Source organism: Marmota monax, unplaced genomic scaffold (assembly GCF_021218885.2).
Source record: "Marmota monax isolate L192 unplaced genomic scaffold, Marmota_monax_Labrador192_F-V1.1 WCK01_AAM20220418_F8-fsc00449, whole genome shotgun sequence".
Taxonomy (NCBI): domain Eukaryota; kingdom Metazoa; phylum Chordata; class Mammalia; order Rodentia; family Sciuridae; genus Marmota; species Marmota monax.
This window is the reverse complement of record NW_026695239.1, coordinates 660,926-678,634: the sequence shown is the minus strand read 5'-3', so window position 1 is coordinate 678,634 and position 17,709 is coordinate 660,926. Positions and strand designations below refer to the sequence as shown.

Sequence of the window (17,709 nt, the reverse complement as noted above, 5' to 3'; positions counted from 1 at the left end):
GAAACATTCAGTTTGGGGGCGAGAGGGACTCCCCCAAGGGGGAGGAGACAACTCCTGGTTGGGAGAGGCTCCTCCCCTCCTCCCCAGGGTAACTGGCAGGGTGTGGGGGGTGTGCCACCTTCCCCAGGTAGGACCTCCTTCTCCTCCTCCACCCATTCCCCCCTCGGCTCCTCATCCTCAGGGGACCCAGTTCCCCTCACAAGCTTGGGAGGTTCCGTCAAGGACAGGAAGACCCACTGAGGATGAGAACAGTCACCTGCCTCTGAAAAGGGGAATCCCTCCAACCTCAAACTCCAGTACCAGGTGGTTTCCTCCCTTTGCCGGGGGACTGGTGGAGACAGGTTAGTGTTTTATTTTTCTCTGTCATCTTTAGGCACCAGTGGGCTTAGGGGCCTGAAATGATAGATCTTGGGTTTCGTTACTGGGGAAAGTAGAGTGATAACTCAGAATCCTCTGGAAAATGTGTTCTGAAGGAACTTCTTAATTGGAACCTACATCTTGTTGCAAAAACTCAGAGAAATGGGTTTGTTAGTGTTTGGGAGGACTAAAGGGATGAATCTCATTTAAGGTCCCTAGGGAAGTGGATGTTTTCATACTGAGGACAACTGGATCACTGATAACAGTTGCTTTTTCAGAACTGCATGCATACTGTGTAACAGTGATGGACCTAACCCAACTGGATTCCATAGCACCCTCCTCCATCCTTGGGCCTTTTCACCTGGAGAGTGGGCCCTCATCAAAGTCATGGTGGCAGCTCCTGTCCTAGGCTTGTCTAGGGCATGCCTAGGTCAGCTAAGTATCTGCCAGAAGTGTCCTTTCCAACCCACTGTGATTACTCTTTACAAGCAAGAGAAACAGTCTGTCCCCACTAACCCTACTTCAGATACTGGGAGAACTCCTCTCCTGACATTCTCATTCCTAATTGGATGTATCTCTCTCCCTACAAAATCCACAGGGAAAATATGAATCCCCTGAGGCAAAAAGACAGTGTACAGAGGACTGACATTCCTGAGTTAAAGTTCTTCACAAATACTGGATCTGCCCCAGTCCTGTACAGTTCTCCTGCCCTTCGCTGACAGTTCATCAGCAAATCAGGTCCTTGATAGAGAGGAGGGTTGCTACTAACCCCTCTCCAATCTTCCATCTGAATAGTTGACCAATAGGAGATTTTACCTCTAAGGAAATTAGTTTCTTTCCAGAAAAGCACCTAATAGTCTTTATCCTCTGTTTCTTGTTCAGTTCAGGTCCCTGGAACTTAAGTTTCCCACATAAGATAGGAAATTATCAATGTTCAGAATCTTCAGAAAAAGCAGGAAAAAGGTGCTAGGAAATTTTCCTAGATGAGCCTGGGCTGTGTTTTTAGTAGATCTCTGTCTTTCAACTTGAGGTCACTTAACTGGGTGCTAGCTTTCCTGCTTCACCATTGGAACATACCTTATCTTCAGTAAGGGGCATTGTACTCCACAGCAAGGCCATGTGAAAGGCTTCCTCCCCTTGGGATATTTTTTCCCCTTTCTGTCTAGGTTGCTGGTGGTCTGCTTAAGTCCCTAGGTATGGGTACTTGTTCCTGGAAGATACCTGTTGTTGGTGGTATATGAGACAGGGCTATACCCCACAGATTTGTATGGCTGCGTGGGTAGAATGTTGCACATGTGTTTCTTAACTGAGGTGAGTGTTGCTCCCGTCTTTTGTCAGTGTTTTGCATAAGTGTGTGGAGAACAGGGACATGTGCTTTTCAGACTATACTCCAATTCCCTAGAGTTGTGTTTCTGATAGGCCTCTAGGAGCAGATGATCTGTTGCAAAGACCTGGAAAAGGTGGTGGTTAAGGATGCCCAACTGGGAAGAAAGGCTTGGCATCCCCCTGTCAGTGGGAGCCTCATTCCACGTAGCAGGGAAGCCCAGTCTCAGGTTGGGACCATTTCTTCTAGGACCAATAAGAGAGCTTCATCCCTGATACCTCTAGTCTCAAAAGGATGAGAATCCCTGACTTCTAAGTCTAGAACTGCCTCCTCCACTTTTCAAACAGTCTGTTTCTTCCAAAGCACTTTACCAGATGCTGGAGAGCAGCTTCTGAATAGTTTAGAGAGAAGTGTATCCTAACAGCTCCAGATATACTACTATTGCACAGTTTAACTGGCCCTGCTTGATCTGAGTTTCCCTAACCCTCTTTGCCTCTAAGGAATCAATTAGAAGCAGTTGGCTGTTGGGTTGGATTAATTAAGAGGTAGAGATTGCTATTTTCCAGACCATGTCTTACAACTACAACTAGTTCCCCCTGAAAGATAAGAGATAGTATTTCCCCTATGCCTTCATCCTTGGGTTTTTTTCAATCTTAGTATTATTCAGTATGGGGGTATGATCTCTAAAGGAAAAGTTTGTAATTCTGACATTGTATACTTGGTATTGGCTTGCTGATTCCAGTCTTACCTGTTCATGGTCTGTCAGTTCTCTAATTTTTAAATTCTAATATTCTCTTTGCACACATGCTGAGCCTACACTTTACTACTATGCTACACTTCCAGCCCACTAATAGTCTTTATATTTCCCCATTCAAAAATAACAGCTATACTTAGGTAGCACATACAAAGTACTTAAAAATACTAACTTTAAATCCCTATAACAATACTTATTGGTACAATAATTGTCTGTTTTATAGGTGAAGAAACTAAGACACAGAGAGATTAGGTGATTTGCTTGAGGGGCACAGTCAGAGGTAATGGAGCTGGCATTGAAACACAGGCAGTCTGACTGATATGAGGTACACTTAGCCATTGTCTTATTAGTTTTGGAATTATGAACAGGGTAGAAAGTTATTACTCCTTAACACCTGATTTTGGCACTACACAGAGAATAATTACAAGTCATTGAGATAAAATGAGAAGTAAACTGTGTCAGTTATTTTGGATCTTACACATCTCACCCAGGATTGGTCTTTAGCTCTCACAGAATGTGTTCCTGTTTTTCTCTGCCTTTCCCCTGGTACTGTAGTCCTTATTAGACGTCCTGTGGATATGAAGGAGCCTGCCCTTTGGCTGACTTTCCCCGTTTCTGCGGGTATTTCCTTTCAGTCTTCCAGCACACACGGAAGAATGTGGCCTGACTCAGGTTCTGCCCAAGCCCAGTGGCACAAGGCCCACCTGGAATGAGAGGTCTGGGTAACTAGGTTGGTTGGACTCAGAAATGGAACTACCTCTTGTTTGCCTTTCTAATAATAGCCCTGAACATTAGCCTCGTGCCATTATTTTGGGGAGTGTGGAATGTGTGGTAGCCAGGAGCTCATTAAGCTTCATTCCCTTCCCTCCAGGGATAAAGCTTTGGCAGGGTTGATGACTTCATCTCTTATTGAAGGGGAAACTGAGGTATTAAGACTTCATCAGAGAGCAAGGGATTGTTAGGGACACTCTGAGTCAGTGGCAGAGTTGCCAATACAGCTGAGGAACCTCTGTCTCCTAAGTTCTATACATGAGGCTGCCCTTCAAGAATGGGGAAATGAATGGGGTGAGGATGTGGGACAGGTTTTAGGAGAGTGGTGCTGGAAGACCAGAAGGATCTGACCCTGCAAGCTTCTTATAGCTGGTAAGATTGGGTATATTTTGAGTACTGGGTTTTCTATCTGGAGAACTGATTGGGAGGGTCCAGGAGAAAGGTTAAATTTAACCTCAGTGACCTAAACTGGTGCTGGGGTAAGGGTATAAAAGAGCACAGAACAACTAGTAAAAGGTTGATTGCTTCCATTCAGGAGTCATGGTGATTGGCATGTGTCAAAAGGATTCTCTAAGGACTCTAAACACTTTAAATTCACTCTCATGCTCTTTTTCAGTTTTGAAAGAGTTTCAGATGAAATATCAACTGGAGATCTTTGTGCTCTTAAGATGGGTACAGTGGCACATGCCTGTAATCCCAGGGGTTCCGGAGGCTGAGGCAGGATGATCTCAAGTTCAAAGCCAGCTTCAGCAATTTAGCAAGGCCCTAAGCAACTTAGCGAGACCCTGTCTCTAAGTAAAATCTGAAAAAGAAAAAAAGGCGGGGGGGGGGGGGAGCTGGTTAAGCACCCCTGGGTTCAATCCTTTGTATAAATAAATAAATAAGATTTCCTAGGGATCTTCAGCAGAAATTAAGAATGAAATATACCTGTAGCCTCCACATTTGGGAGCTTGGGACTTGAGTACAGGAGTTTGAGGCCAGCTTGGGCAACATAGTGAGAACTTGTCTCAAGCAAAGAAAATAGGGTTAAACTTCTTTAAGGATCTCTTCTTCTGGGCAGGACCCAGGAAATCCCTGGTCATTGAGAACCTGCTAATTGACATGTTGCTCTTCAGCTGGGGAAACCCAGCTATGGGACTGAGATATTGTCTAAACTCCCTGCTATAGCCCAGAGGCTGGGAGAAGATATGTGGTTGCCTGGAATGATTAAGTGTCTCTATTATTTTCCAGGTTTCCATGGTTTTGGGCAAGGTGGTGGTATTAGGATGAAAAGGAAGATGATGGGAAGAGGAGCTAAGGATAAAGGGGAAACCTTTTATGATGTTATTTATAGGCCCCCCTCCCCCATATTTTTTTCTTCTGTCAAACAATTCTTGTGTTGCAATTGGGTCTTTGACTGCCCAGGCCCCTGAGGCACTAAGGTGTTTTCTTTAGCCTCGGGAATGGGTGTGTTACTGGGTGGCCGCTCTGCTCTGTGCTTGTGTGTACAGGCAGATTTTATGGATGGGACCTTGGAGAAGAGGGGAGTGAGAATGCTGACCCTTAGGGGAAAGAGTAGGTGTCAAGGACAGAAGAATTACTACTTAAAAGAGAGCCTGAAAGATGTACTGGGGTCAGGAGAAGGGTTGGGGGGAGTCCTATCTGAAATTGAGTTTTGACCTGCAAAATATGTAGAACTGTGTGTACTTGTTTGTATATGCTCATGCATGTATCTGGCTGTAGATTTAGACATCACCCATCTAATATATTTCTGTCCAGGATCTGAACTCAGACATTCTAGACCTGACTCCTCTAGAGCAATGTCCTGGTGGGACTGAGGGAAAAAAAAGCCAGCTGGAATCTGGCAGCTGTGCAGGCACAAACCTGTTAGGCAGCAAGTGCTTAGGGGGTTGCTGGCATCATCTCTAAGGGAGTGCCAAATGGCTACCCAGTGGTCCTTGCCAGCCTTTCTGGACCCCGTAGTACAGATATCACCCCTAATTCTTCACCTTCCCCCACCAAGATGTCACTGTAGCTACACCTCTCTGGCAGCAAGAGCACCCAGGCAGTGTGGTTGGCAGTTGGGCGTGCAAACATCAAGCGTGGGCGGTCTGGCAGCCTTAGGAGTTTGCATGGAGGTGCGACGAGCCTGCGTGCCTGGCTGGGAAGGAAGGGGGGAGGAGGAGGGTGGGGAAGGGGAGCCGGCTCTTAGCCCCAGAGTGGCTATTTTTAGTCAGGCTATCTGATTGTTACCGATGCGCACACAGCTGGGTGTCTCCCTAGCTCTGTTAAGCCCAGCAGGCTGAGAGGTGGGAGGTTCTTGCTGATGATTTCTTCCTGGTACTAGTGTCTGTGGGCAGAAGCAAGCAAGGGGTAGCTTTAAAGGTGTGAGGGTAGCAGTGTACTCAAGATCTGTTTCTTCTGTGTGACTTTATGCTCTGTTGGTAATGTATGCTATATATCTAATTGTGACCTTAGTGTATGTGTCCCATTGTTTATCTGTCAATTTTGTATTTGGTCTTTGCTGGTTGTCATATATAATTTATATCTGGGATATGTCTAATATGTTTCGTAAGCACATGTGTCTGGGATAAAAAGGCTGAATGCTCATTATGAATGTGATATGAAGCAACTTTAAAAATGTTGGTATGTGCTTCATTAGTATACATCTTTGTTTACTTGGACTGTTTTTTCTTTACATGTACACTTGTGCTATCTACCTGTGGATATGTATGCAAATATAACAAGTGTCATATAATTGGAGAATGGACTAATTTTACCTGCTTAGTAGTAGTAGTTTTTTTTTTTTTTTAATGTATCCCTGCAAAGTTCTGAAATGTTATGTTGTAAGGCTGTATGTAAGGACAATTGAGGGCATATCTCAATTTGGTGTGAGGTTTGGTGTCTGGTCTTGCCTGCAGGGAGATGCCATGTGGGGATGCTTTGCATTAAGATGTAGGATAAGTAGCAGTTGGTCTTCTGGTATTTGATTGATGACATATCTGCCTGGGAGTTCAGGTCACTGGTTGAGGGCCATCCCAGGAAAGGAATTGCCTATGGAATTATAGTGGAAGAAATACTTCCCTTAAACATTAGGAATCTGGTATTTCTTTTCCCTAGTCATTGGAGGTAACACTCATTTATTTTTCTGCCCACCTTTGTCCTCTTCTCTGCAGAGCCCAGAAGTAACATGGCTTCTGACCTAGAAAGTAGCCTCACTTCCATAGACTGGCTTCCCCAGCTGACCCTCCGAGCTACCATTGAGAAGCTTGGGAGTGCCTCCCAGGCTGGAACTCCAGGGGGCAGCCGCAAGTGTTCCCCAGGCTCACCCACAGATCCTAATGCCACCCTGAGCAAAGATGAGGCAGCAGTCCACCAGGATGGCAAACCCCGATACAGCTATGCTACACTCATCACCTATGCCATCAACTCCTCTCCAGCCAAGAAGATGACCCTCAGTGAGATTTACCGTTGGATCTGTGATAACTTCCCCTATTACAAGAATGCTGGCATTGGTTGGAAGGTAGGACTGCTTCTAGAACTTATTTTTAGCCTTTGTTTTCTCTTTTTCTGTACCTGTTTCCTTTCTACAATCTAGTTCAGTTTGCTCTGCCTTGTCTCAAAGATACGTCAATTTAAAAATCTCATATCTTTTACCTTTTTCAGAGTTGAATGATTTTCTTAAGATATATCAGGGAAACTCCAGTGATGCCAAGCCATTAAGTATAGTTATGGATGCAAGATGCTGTTGTACATCATACCCTGTTTTCTTCTGATTCCTCAAAAAGGACACTCATTCATTTCACAAATATTTATTGCCATTCTACCATGTTCAAGTCACTGTGCAAGGCACAGCATTACTCCCTCCTACCTAGAGGTAGGAAACCCATCAAATTTTCATAGCTTCATTGCACATAGTCATCATCTTCTGAAAAATCATATACCAAGAAAAAAATATATAATTAGGTCTTTGATCAACAGCTATTCCACCAAGCACATAATGAGAGGTTAAGTTATTTGCCTAGAGTTGAAGGAAGAAGGGGTTGTTCTTCCAAGCAAAGAAGGAAAGCTGATGTTATAATTTCTTGGAGGAATAGCTCGTTTGCCAATTGTTGATTAGGAATGGGAATTCTATGTAGTTTTCTCACTCTTTAAATCAGTTAACATACAAACTGGACAGTAAACTGGAGACTATTGAAAGCATTTTGCTTTACTATTGTAAATATGTCTCCACTAGACCACAACCTTCAACCCCATCAAAGACATATAAATAATATTTTTCTTTGGTCCAGGTGTGACCATTCTAGGAGCTATTGAGAAAGTGAAGGTAATTTGTGCCTTTGTTTTATCCCTGATTTATATTTGTTATAGTCTATATAAACAGGTTAAAAAAAAATACCTTTATTTATTTTTTTGTGGTGCTGAGGATCGAATCCAGGGCCTCACAAGGTGAGCGCTTTAATGCTGAGCCACAACCCCAGTCCTATATAAACAGTTTTTAAAACACTTTTTCTTTTGCATTGATAGGGTGGATTGAAGAACTGGACAGATGTGATATTTTGGGGGTGGTGGGTACCTGGAATTGAACCATCCAGGGGCACTTAACTACTGAGCCACATCTTCAGCCCTTTTTTATATTTTATTTAGAAATACCGCCTCACTGAATTGCTTAGGGCCTCGATAAATTGCTGAGGCTGACCTTGAACTCACAATCCTCCTGCCTCAGCCTCCCAAGCCGCTGGAATTACAGGTGTGCACCACCGTGTCCAGTGGCAGATATAATTTTTCAGGCATTTATGTACCTATTGTCAGTTAGTGGAAAAGTTGAAAAACCATATAATGAGGTTTGCAGATGAGAGGATGGCTATAATGATGATTGATCTCACTCATCAATTTAATTTCTTCATTTTCTTATCCAGTTGCTTCTGCTTTGTGAAATGTAATTTTATCCATCAGTGTAGTTAATAGCTGCTAAATGTACCCTGATCCTTGAACGTTATTGTGCATTATGTTCTTTTATGTCCTATTGAAAAATATTTTGCTTCACACATTCTTGCATCTAAATTTCTTCTCTGCTTCCCTAGAATTCCATTCGGCACAACCTCTCTCTCAACAAGTGTTTCCGGAAGGTGCCTAGACCTCGGGATGACCCTGGGAAGGTGAGTACTGCAATGGAAATCATAGGGAAGAGCAGGAAAGAGAGTGAAGTAGTTGATGGCCCAGAGTCCTGTGGCTGTTTTAATTACCCAGAAGAGGAAATCATGTTAATTAGAGAAGCATCTTTATTTTTCCTCAAAGGAAGAGCTTAGTTGACAAGCTTGTGGAACCCCATTAGAATGGGTGACTAAGGAAGATTGTGAAATCTTTTTTTTTTTTTTCAATAGGACTATTTGATAAAGTTGATTTTGAGACTCCCTTTCTTTTTGTGGCATTCTTTTTCTGTTTAGATGTAAAAGATTTACTTCATAACCTTTGTAGAAACTTTTCTGTACAAAAATCTTTACTTTTTACACTGAGATTTCATCTCACACTAGTCAGAATGGCAGTCATCAAGAATACAAATAATAAATGCTAGAGGGATTGGAGAAAAAAGGAACACTTTACACTGTTGGTGGGACTATAAATGAGTACAACCACTGTAGAAATTGGTATGGAGGTTCCTCAAAAGACTAGGCATGGGGGGCTAGGGATTTAGCTCAGTTGGTAGAATGTTTGTCTCACATGCACAAAGCCCTGGGTTAAATCCCCAGCACCAAAAAAAAAAAAAAAAAAAAAAAAGACTAGGCATGGAACTACCATATGACCCAGCTATACCATTACTTAGTATTTATCCTGAAGAATTAAAATCATCATACTACAGTGATACATACATACCCATGTTTATAGCAGCACAATTCACAATGGCCAAACCATGGAACCAGCCTAGGTGACCATCAACAGATGAATGGATTTAAAAAATGTGCTATGAAGCAAATTTTTTATTCATAAAGAAAAATGAAATTATTTCATTTGCAGGAAAATGGATGGAATTTGAGAGCATTATGTTAAGTGAAATAAGTCAAACTAGGAAGATCAAGGATTGTATGTTTTCTCTCATGTGGAAGCTAGAAAGGAAAAGGAAAGGGCTAGGCTGGTGGAGTCTCATGAAAATGAAAATGAAATCAGCAGAGTAAAGGGACCAATGCAGGGAGAAGGGAGAGAAAGGGGAGGTACTGGGGAATGATATTGGCTAAGTTATATTCTTATATTGTATGCATGTATGAATATATAACAACAAATCCCATCATTATGTACAACTATAATACACAAAAAATTATGGAAAAAATCTCTAGTTTTTACTTTCATAAGAAAAGGGATGGAACATTCTCCCAATTTGCAAAAGCAGATGCTAAAGGCCAGATGAGTTTTGCCTCAGGTCACAAAGAAAGGGAATGACTGTCTCTGGCCATTTTGCCATTCTTTGCACTAAATATTGTACTTCTAACCCTTCAGAATAATTGAGGCCTGTGTTTGGACCACAGAACTACCTCTGGCACACACAGTGAGCTTTTAGGACAGTTCTCTTTCTCATTAATACTAGTGCCCTCAGGATTCTATGTAAATGTCTAGAAGGTTGGCATGGTGGTGTAAGCCTATAATCCCAGTGATTTGGGATGCTAAAGAAGGAGGATCACAAGTTTGCCTCAGCAACTTAGTGAGACTTTGTCTCAAAATAAAAATTAAAAAGAACTAAAGTATAGCTCTTAGTGGTAGAGTGCCCCTGAGTTCAAACCCTGATATCAAAGAAAAAAACAATAATCTGTGTAAATGCTCAGTCTTGTCCCCCCTCATCCCCCCACATTCCTTGGTATTGGACATCAAATCCAGAGCCTCATGCGGGCTAGGTAAGCATTCTATCATTGAGCTACACCCCTGAGCTCCAGGCCTATTTCTTAATATGGCTGTTGGACTATCTGTTTTCAAAAGTGGGAACTTCTATAGGTAATTATTTTTTTCTCTGTGGGGATGGGTTCTTCTTCCAGGGCTCTTATTGGACAATAGATACCTGCCCTGACATTTCCCGAAAGAGAAGACACCCTCCAGATGATGATGTAAGTTTCCTCTTCCTGGGAAGATGCCATTTCTGAGTCAGTTGCTCTTTCTACCTCCTTTTCTGGATATTCAGTCTTTTCCAAAGCTAAGATGAATGCCAGCAGAGGGGAGACAATGGGTTTGGGGAAGATATTTCAGTTTTTCTTACAGATTTCTTTTCTGTTGCAACCCTCAGCTATCCCAAGACTCACCAGAACAGGAAGCAAGCAAGAGCCCACGGGGAGGTGTTCCAGGGAGTGGAGAAGCCTCGCTGCCTCCTGAAGGGAATCCTCAGATGTCACTTCAGAGCCCCACATCTATGGCCAGCTATAGCCAGGTAGGAAGTAAAAGTAGTAGGGGCCACAGGGATGGATAGCTGGGTAGATGGTTGTGTGGCTTCAGATAGGTTTCTGTTCAAAATTACATATTATTTGTGATGTTAGGAAGATAAAGTTGAAAAGAAGGGTAAAGCAAAAGAGAAAGTCCAAAGAGGGAAAGAGAGGAAGAGAAAGATATAACAGAACTTTCAGGTAAATCAGGGGGGAAAAAGGTGAGAAGGAGGAAGGGGAGTAAAAAAAAAAACATGATTAAGAAAAGAAGGGTATGAATGTAATGTAGGGAAAGGGCAGTCAAAGAAGAAATGGAAAATGAGGTCAGACTCAAGAACAACCAATGAGTAAAGAAGGAGAAAATGATGCTGTTCCACTGAATATATGAGAGGAACAAGAGGATAGGCAGAAGAGCCTGGTGACCATAAAGTGTTGTATTGTTCCCTCAGCTGGGACACAGATCAGGACTTTCTTACCTGTTTTTGCAGGGAACAGGGTCTGTGGATGGTGGAGCAGTGGCATCAGGGGCTCCAAGCCGAGAAAGCTCTGAGGGTCCCCCTCCCCTCTATAACACCAACCACGACTTCAAATTCTCCTACTCAGAGATCAACTTTCAGGATCTAAGCTGGTCCTTCCGCAACCTCTATAAATCCATGCTGGAGAAGTCCTCTTCTTCTTCGCAGCATGGTGAGTCTGGAGTTGGGATGGGTGCCTATATTCTCTTACATTTTTGTATAAGTGATGACATTCTCTTCTCTCCCTCATTTGTTATCTTTGCATGCAAAGAGATTGATCACTGTTCACAGTTAACATATCAGGAACTAAAACTGTTTGGAATAGGACAACTGTTTCAGAGAGTAGTCTGGATTGTAAGCTTCAAAAAATGAGTTGAAGGATTGCCCAGTCTAGAACCAGGGACAATGATTATTATTATTAATTTTTTTTTTCTGGTTGCTGGGCTGGAACCCTTGGCCAATTTGTTTTAGGCAAGCACTCACCCCTGAGCTACATCCTAAGCCCATAGGGGATTTTATAGCTGTGAGCAAGTCAATTAGAGGATGACCACTAGGGGACAGCAGTAGTATCCTCTCCCCAAGAGTCCCTGTATTTCATTATAAGAATTTATTTTTATATTATTGTATATTTATATTTATATTCTTATAATGAAAACTTTCAAACATATGCTAAATAGAGTGAATAGTATAATAAACCCCCATGCTTCCATCACCCAAATTTTAAGTTACCAATATTTGTTAAGCTTGCTTTATTTACCACCCAGTTTTTTTGAAATTAGAATAATTTCATGCAATTTCCAGACAGTGTTTCATTCAATCCATAAATATAATTTCAGTAATATGTTGCCAAACTATAAAGGCTTTTCCTTTATTTATTTACCATGCTACCATCATTCCTAACACAATTAATAATGCTTTTTTAATATCACTTAATATCTTAACCATTTGCACATTTCTGTAATTATCACATGAGAATGACTTAAGAGTTGTTATTGGGAGTCTCCTTGAGAGACCATCTCATTCAGCCCTCTGCATTTCCTGAATTTTTTGAAAAAGAAACTAGAGGTAGAGGTGAGAGATATGAGTTCAAGTAAGGCAGATCCCTTCTCCTTCTGTGGCCCTTTGTAGGCTGCAGGGACTTAACAAAATGATAACAACTTGTTAGAAGTAATTTTTTTGGAAAATATATATTAATCATCATGAATTCTTTCTTTTTATATCCCAGGGGATCAGTATCTATAGTATGTTGCAAGATTGTATTAATTATTTGAGAAATTAATCCAACTCAGGTGGTCCGTTGACTGGAGAGAGGGAGTTTGGAGAAAATGTCTGAAACAAAGTAAAACATTATATTAGATGGAGTGAGGACAACGAAGTGTTCACTCAAGTTCAGCTGTGACTAAAAGCCTCTAGCCGAAGTCTAGATCTTCCCTGTCTAGTCTTCTTGGGAGGCGAATCCATTCCCATTCTGCTTTTCACCCAAGCTCCATTTGTTGGTAGTGAAATCAAGAAGGCAGTAACAGTAGAGGAGTAAAGAGATGCCCAGTTGCTCAGTTTTACTTATAATTTACTTTTTAAATTTCACTTGCTATCTGATTTTTGAAACCGTGATTCCTGGCCTATACCAAAATCCCTGAAAAATAGTATAAAAACTTTGTACACACTGACCTTTTAATTAAAATATAAGCAGTCACCACACTAACAATGCCCTGCTCTAACCTAACTGCCTTCTTGTCTGTTATCTGCCAGGAGAGACACAGGTATCCTTGCAGTTACACACTATGTCCTTTCTTCCTTCCTTTGTTTCTTTCTTTTTTTCTTCCTCCTCCCTCTCTCCTGCTCTCCTTCCCCAGCCCCCCTCTCTTTTTTTTCATTGGAGATTGAACCCAGGGGCACTCTACTACTGAGGTATGTCTCCAACCTTTTTTATTTTTATTTTTTTTTTTGTTTTGATATACAGAGTCATTTTAAGTTGCCCAGGCCAGCTTTGAACTTACCATCTTCCTGCCTCAGCCTCCTAAATTGCTGGGATTATAGGCAGAGGACCCCAGAATACTCTTTTTCTTTTAATTCTATAGTTTCTGTCTGAGGTCTCCTATCTTGACCCAGAGAAAATCCCATTTAGGGAAACATGCATTGCCTAAGTCATATGCCTGCTTCTTCCTCACCCTGCAGGCTTTTCGTCTCTCCTGGGGGACATGACACCTTCTAACAACTACTACATGTATCAGCAGCAACAGCCGCCGCCAACTCAACAGCAGCAGCAGCAGCCATCGCAGCCACAGCCACCTCCTCAACAGTCACAGCCGCAGTCGCAGCAGGCACCAGCCCAGGGCCCCTCAACTGTGGGGGGTGCCCCTCCACTGCATACCCCAAGCCCTGATGGTTGTACCCCACCAGGGGCAAAGCAAACTGGGCCTGAAAGCTATGGGCCTCCCCCTGTGATGGCCATGCATCCTCCCACACTGCAGCACGGGGGCTACCATCCTCATCAGCACCATCCCCATCCCCACCCTGCCCAGCAGCAGCCACCACCACAACAGCAGGCACAAGGCCAGGCACCTATCAACAGTACTGGCTTTGGTGAGTAAAGAGGGTGTAGAGAAAGCTTAGGAAAGGGTGAATGAGCCCCTAGTTCCGACCCTGCTATGGAGATGCACTTGTTAAGAAGTCAATAGTGAGTCTTTTAGCCTCAGTCTCCCAAGAGCTTAACTGAGCATATTGAAGTTGCTGCCCACAGCTCTATTTTGTGGAGGATTTGGAGATTAAGGATTTAATTATTTCCCTTCCATATTTGTGAATCATTTAGGAGTTTTTTTGATGTTCTCCTGCCTATGATCTGTGCTGTACTTAAATCACCAGGTAGGGAGAGTCCAAAAATGTCTTGGTAATGCAACTGGTAACCTGTGTAGGTGCAAGACTCTTGCATGTAGTCAGTCTGTTATCAGTTGACTGCTATCTTATACTTTTACTTTATCTCACTGACTACTTTCTTCTTTACAGCCTTTCCTCCTGATTGGTGCTCCAATATTGACTCCTTAAAGGAAAGCTTTAAGATGGTGAATCGGCTTAACTGGTCCAGCATTGAGCAGTCCCAGTTCTCAGGTTAGTCCTTAAAGGATGATGACTGGAAGGAAGAGAATAAGCAGAAAAATCCAATAGAATGAGAAAGGGGTGGGTAAGTGAAACTCGAAGTGTTTCATTATTTCCCCTCCACATTACACAGATGAATATTGTTAATGTGTTCAAATTAATTTTGCCCAACTCAAAATATGGCAATGATTTCTTCTAGTCAGTTTTATCTTTAAGAGAGAGAAGGCTCTTAGAATTTAGAAACCCTGGGCCACTATTTTGTAGTTTTGTCACCATTTCCTGACAGTGTGACCAAAGCTAAGTCATTCAGTCACTTTGAAAGTTTGTTTTATTCATTGGTAAGATGGAAATAATAATAAGAGTTTAGTAAGGAACAAACAGAATGGGAGCTTGAAAATGTAGAGCACTTAAATTGAATTGTTAATACATATCATCAGTGGTATTGACTTTTGATGTGGGTGGAACAGTGAAATAGGGATGGGTCTGGAAGGAACTCTGGTGCCTCTGCAAAGTTAGCATTGCTTGCTTTCCTATTTGTAGAACTCATGGAGAGTCTACGACAGGCAGAGCAAAAGAACTGGACCCTTGACCAGCATCACATTGCCAATCTGTGTGACTCCCTCAACCACTTCCTAACTCAGACTGGTCACATGCCTCCTCAAGGGGGCTCCCACCGGCCACCAGCCCCTGCTCGGATTACTGACTCCTGTGCCCTCACCAGTGGCAAACAGGAGACAGCCATGAACCAAGGTATTGTACAAAGTAAGCTCCAAGATAGAGACTATGATGAAAAGGAAGGTGGGAAAAAGATAAAAAAGAATCACTGTTGAATCAGTGAATCCTGAAAATGCAAAGAAATAGACTGGTCCTTTTCAGACCTTGGTTTAGGAGATCAAATTACCTATGAAAAAGGAGAAAATTTATTAGAGAAAGTCCCCATTACAAATTGTGTCTCAGTAAATTTCACACTTTTAGTATCCATTCTTTTTCACCCTAGGTGGTGAGGACTGATGACTTGTTGAAAGCCTTCATGCCCACAGGATTTATAGAATAAGGCAGGGAAGGGAGACAGAGATTGATGGGAAGAAAGCTGCAAATTTTTTCTCCCTGTTTTGTTGAGTACAGTGATTCCCCGATCAAGTAACTCTTGTCTTGTTTTGGTAGTGAATTCCTATGGACATCCACAAGGCCCCCACCTCTACCCTGGTCCATCACCAATGTACCCAATCCCTACCCAGGACTCAGCAGGATATAATCGCCCAGGTAAGAGCCAGAAAGTGTATTTCACTCTCTTGAAGTATTAACTACAACTGAGCACTGAAATAACTGAGCGCTGTCTTCCCTGTTAAGTTGTATTGCTTTCTTCTGACTCAGCCTGCTCTCTGTCCTAGTGCTTGCACCTGCTAGAAGGGAGTGAGCCGTCATGATTCCCATGTCCCAAAGATAGGGATGGGCTTCTTACTTGCTAGGAGGGATATATCAGGGGAGACTTTAAAAAGTCTCATGTATTTTTTAATTTAGCACTGCTGGGAATAAAATCCAGGGCCTTGTGCATGCTAGATAAGCACTCTATTATTAAGCTATACCCCCAGCCCTAGATTTACTTTAAAACTAACTTGTAACTACAATAATGAAAGAAAATAAAAGCATAAATTTAAGCAAGAGATATGTGTGGGATATTTATGTCTAGCTTTAGAATCTAGATGGAAAATATATTTATTTAGGCAAATAAAATTAATTTTTTAGTATAAACATACTTGCTTTGGGCACGTGGCTATTTTCCTGTCACCTGATGAGTAATATCAGAGGCTTGAGATTAAACTATCTTTTTTGATTTTTGTGGTGTTAGGGATTGAGCCCAGGCCCTGATGCATGTTAGGTAAGCACTTCCCTCCTGAGATATACCCCTAGCCTGGGATTGAATTTTAATGGTGGGCGTGTAAGTGAGGGAGACACTGAATTGCCATAGATAGTATAAAATGAACAGTCCTTTACGTTTAAATACATTTTAGGAAAATCACTCTTGTCATCCTATATAATCATTAATGTTTTCAGTTTTGGTGGTGACATCTGACTCTTTATCCATGTAATACAAATTTCTTTTCTTATTTCTCTCTCTCTCTTTTTTTTTCTTTTTGTGGTACTAGGTATTGAACCCAGGGAAGCTCTACCTCTGAGCTACATATCCATCCCTTCTTATTCCTTCTTATTTTTTATTCTGAGACAGAATTTCACTAAGTTATCCAGACTGGCCTTGAACTTGTGATTTGTCTGCTTCAGCTTTTCCTAAGTAGCTGGGATTACAGGGGTGTGCCAGTGTGCCCAGCTTATAAATTCAAATTTATGTGCTGCTCTTTCATGTAATAATACATTGTATATTATATTATCATTACTGATAGTCTTCATAATTTTTGTGCGTATGGTGCTGGGAATTTAACCCAGGGCTTTGTGCGTGCAAGGCAAGCACTCTACCAACTGAGCTATATCCTCAGCACCATAATATAATTTTTGATGGCACGATATTTTATTGTCATATAATCTAGCTTCCTCTAGTTTATTTTCTAAGCTCTTACTGAAGTGGTGGCCTGCAACAAAAATAACTCTAACCTGATAAAGTAATAGCTGCACCAGCTGAGCACTTTCCATCTAGACTGATGGAGCAGCTTCTCATCCAGTCTCCTTTTACTCTTTCTTTCTTCCTGACAGCACACCATATGGTCCCTCGGCCACCGGTCCCACCTCCTGGTGCCAGTGAGGAGATCCCTGATGACTTCGACTGGGACTTGATCACTTAATAGAGTGGACATCAGCCCCGGGTCTGGTGGTTAAGTCTGGCCACGAAGAAAGAGCAACCCTAGCCCGTCCCTTCTCCTGCTTGTATATAGATATATATCCACTTTTTGTTCTTTCTGTCAGAGAAGCCACCGCAAGATGCTGCCGAAGATAATTCCCTTTTTCCTTCCTCATTTTTCTCTTGTCCTTCCTGTTTTTCCCCTAATTTGTTTATTGTTATTCTAATTATGTTGTTTTTGTTATTATTATTATTATTATTATTGGTTATATACTGTCCCCAATCTCCTTTTCCTACACCATGGACTGTGTCTACCCCTTGCTAATTTAAAGTCATCAGGTTGGAAGACAAGGCCATGATAGCTGTAGAGAAAGGTTTCAATTTTTTGTTTACCTTTCTCTTCAAGAAACTCAATGCGAATCCCACCTTCTAGCTTTAAGTTGTTTGCTGTTCCTGTCTATTTCAGCTCAGGACTGGAGAGTCCACACAGTCGAGTAGAAGGGGTCTAAAACACTGCTTGGCAGCCATGAATTTGCAGGTTTTACTCAATGGTGCTAATTCTGTCCTCTGAGCTCGTCTCTGACCCTTTGTCCCATCAATCCTTACTTCTTCTGACAATCCTCATTCCCCATCAAGGATAAGATGGATGCTGGTTCAGGAGAGCGACAATAAAATCTTAGTGGAATTAGAGACTGGATTGGGTTGGGTAGAACACTGTGGAGAAG

At 42.1% G+C, this 17,709-nt stretch overlaps 1 protein-coding gene across 1 annotated transcript; it reads left to right on the top strand.

The window, feature by feature from the left end:
- The first annotated feature begins 94 nt into the window (after nt 1-94).
- Nucleotides 95-17,669, top strand: Foxj2 (forkhead box J2). Its single transcript, XM_046440019.2, has 11 exons — nt 95-341; nt 6,362-6,708; nt 8,270-8,344; nt 10,208-10,276; nt 10,453-10,593; nt 11,074-11,272; nt 13,276-13,683; nt 14,104-14,205; nt 14,734-14,943; nt 15,358-15,456; nt 16,900-17,669. The coding sequence occupies exons 2-11, from the start codon at nt 6,376-6,378 to the stop codon at nt 16,986-16,988; spliced, it is 1,725 nt and encodes a 574-aa protein (XP_046295975.1). The 5' UTR covers nt 95-341; nt 6,362-6,375; the 3' UTR covers nt 16,989-17,669.
- The last annotated feature ends 40 nt before the right edge of the window (nt 17,670-17,709 follow it).

What these genes read in the sequence shown, in the direction of transcription:
- Foxj2 (XM_046440019.2), top strand. Translation starts at nt 6,376, where the DNA reads ATGGCTTCTGACCTAGAAAGTAGCCTCACTTCCATAGACTGGCTTCCC. An exon ending in TATCAACAGTACTGGCTTTG is followed by an intron (nt 13,684 to 14,103) that starts GTGAGTAAAGAG and finishes TCTTCTTTACAG; the next exon opens with CCTTTCCTCCTGATTGGTGC. An exon ending in AGCAGGATATAATCGCCCAG is followed by an intron (nt 15,457 to 16,899) that starts GTAAGAGCCAGA and finishes TCTTCCTGACAG; the next exon opens with CACACCATATGGTCCCTCGG.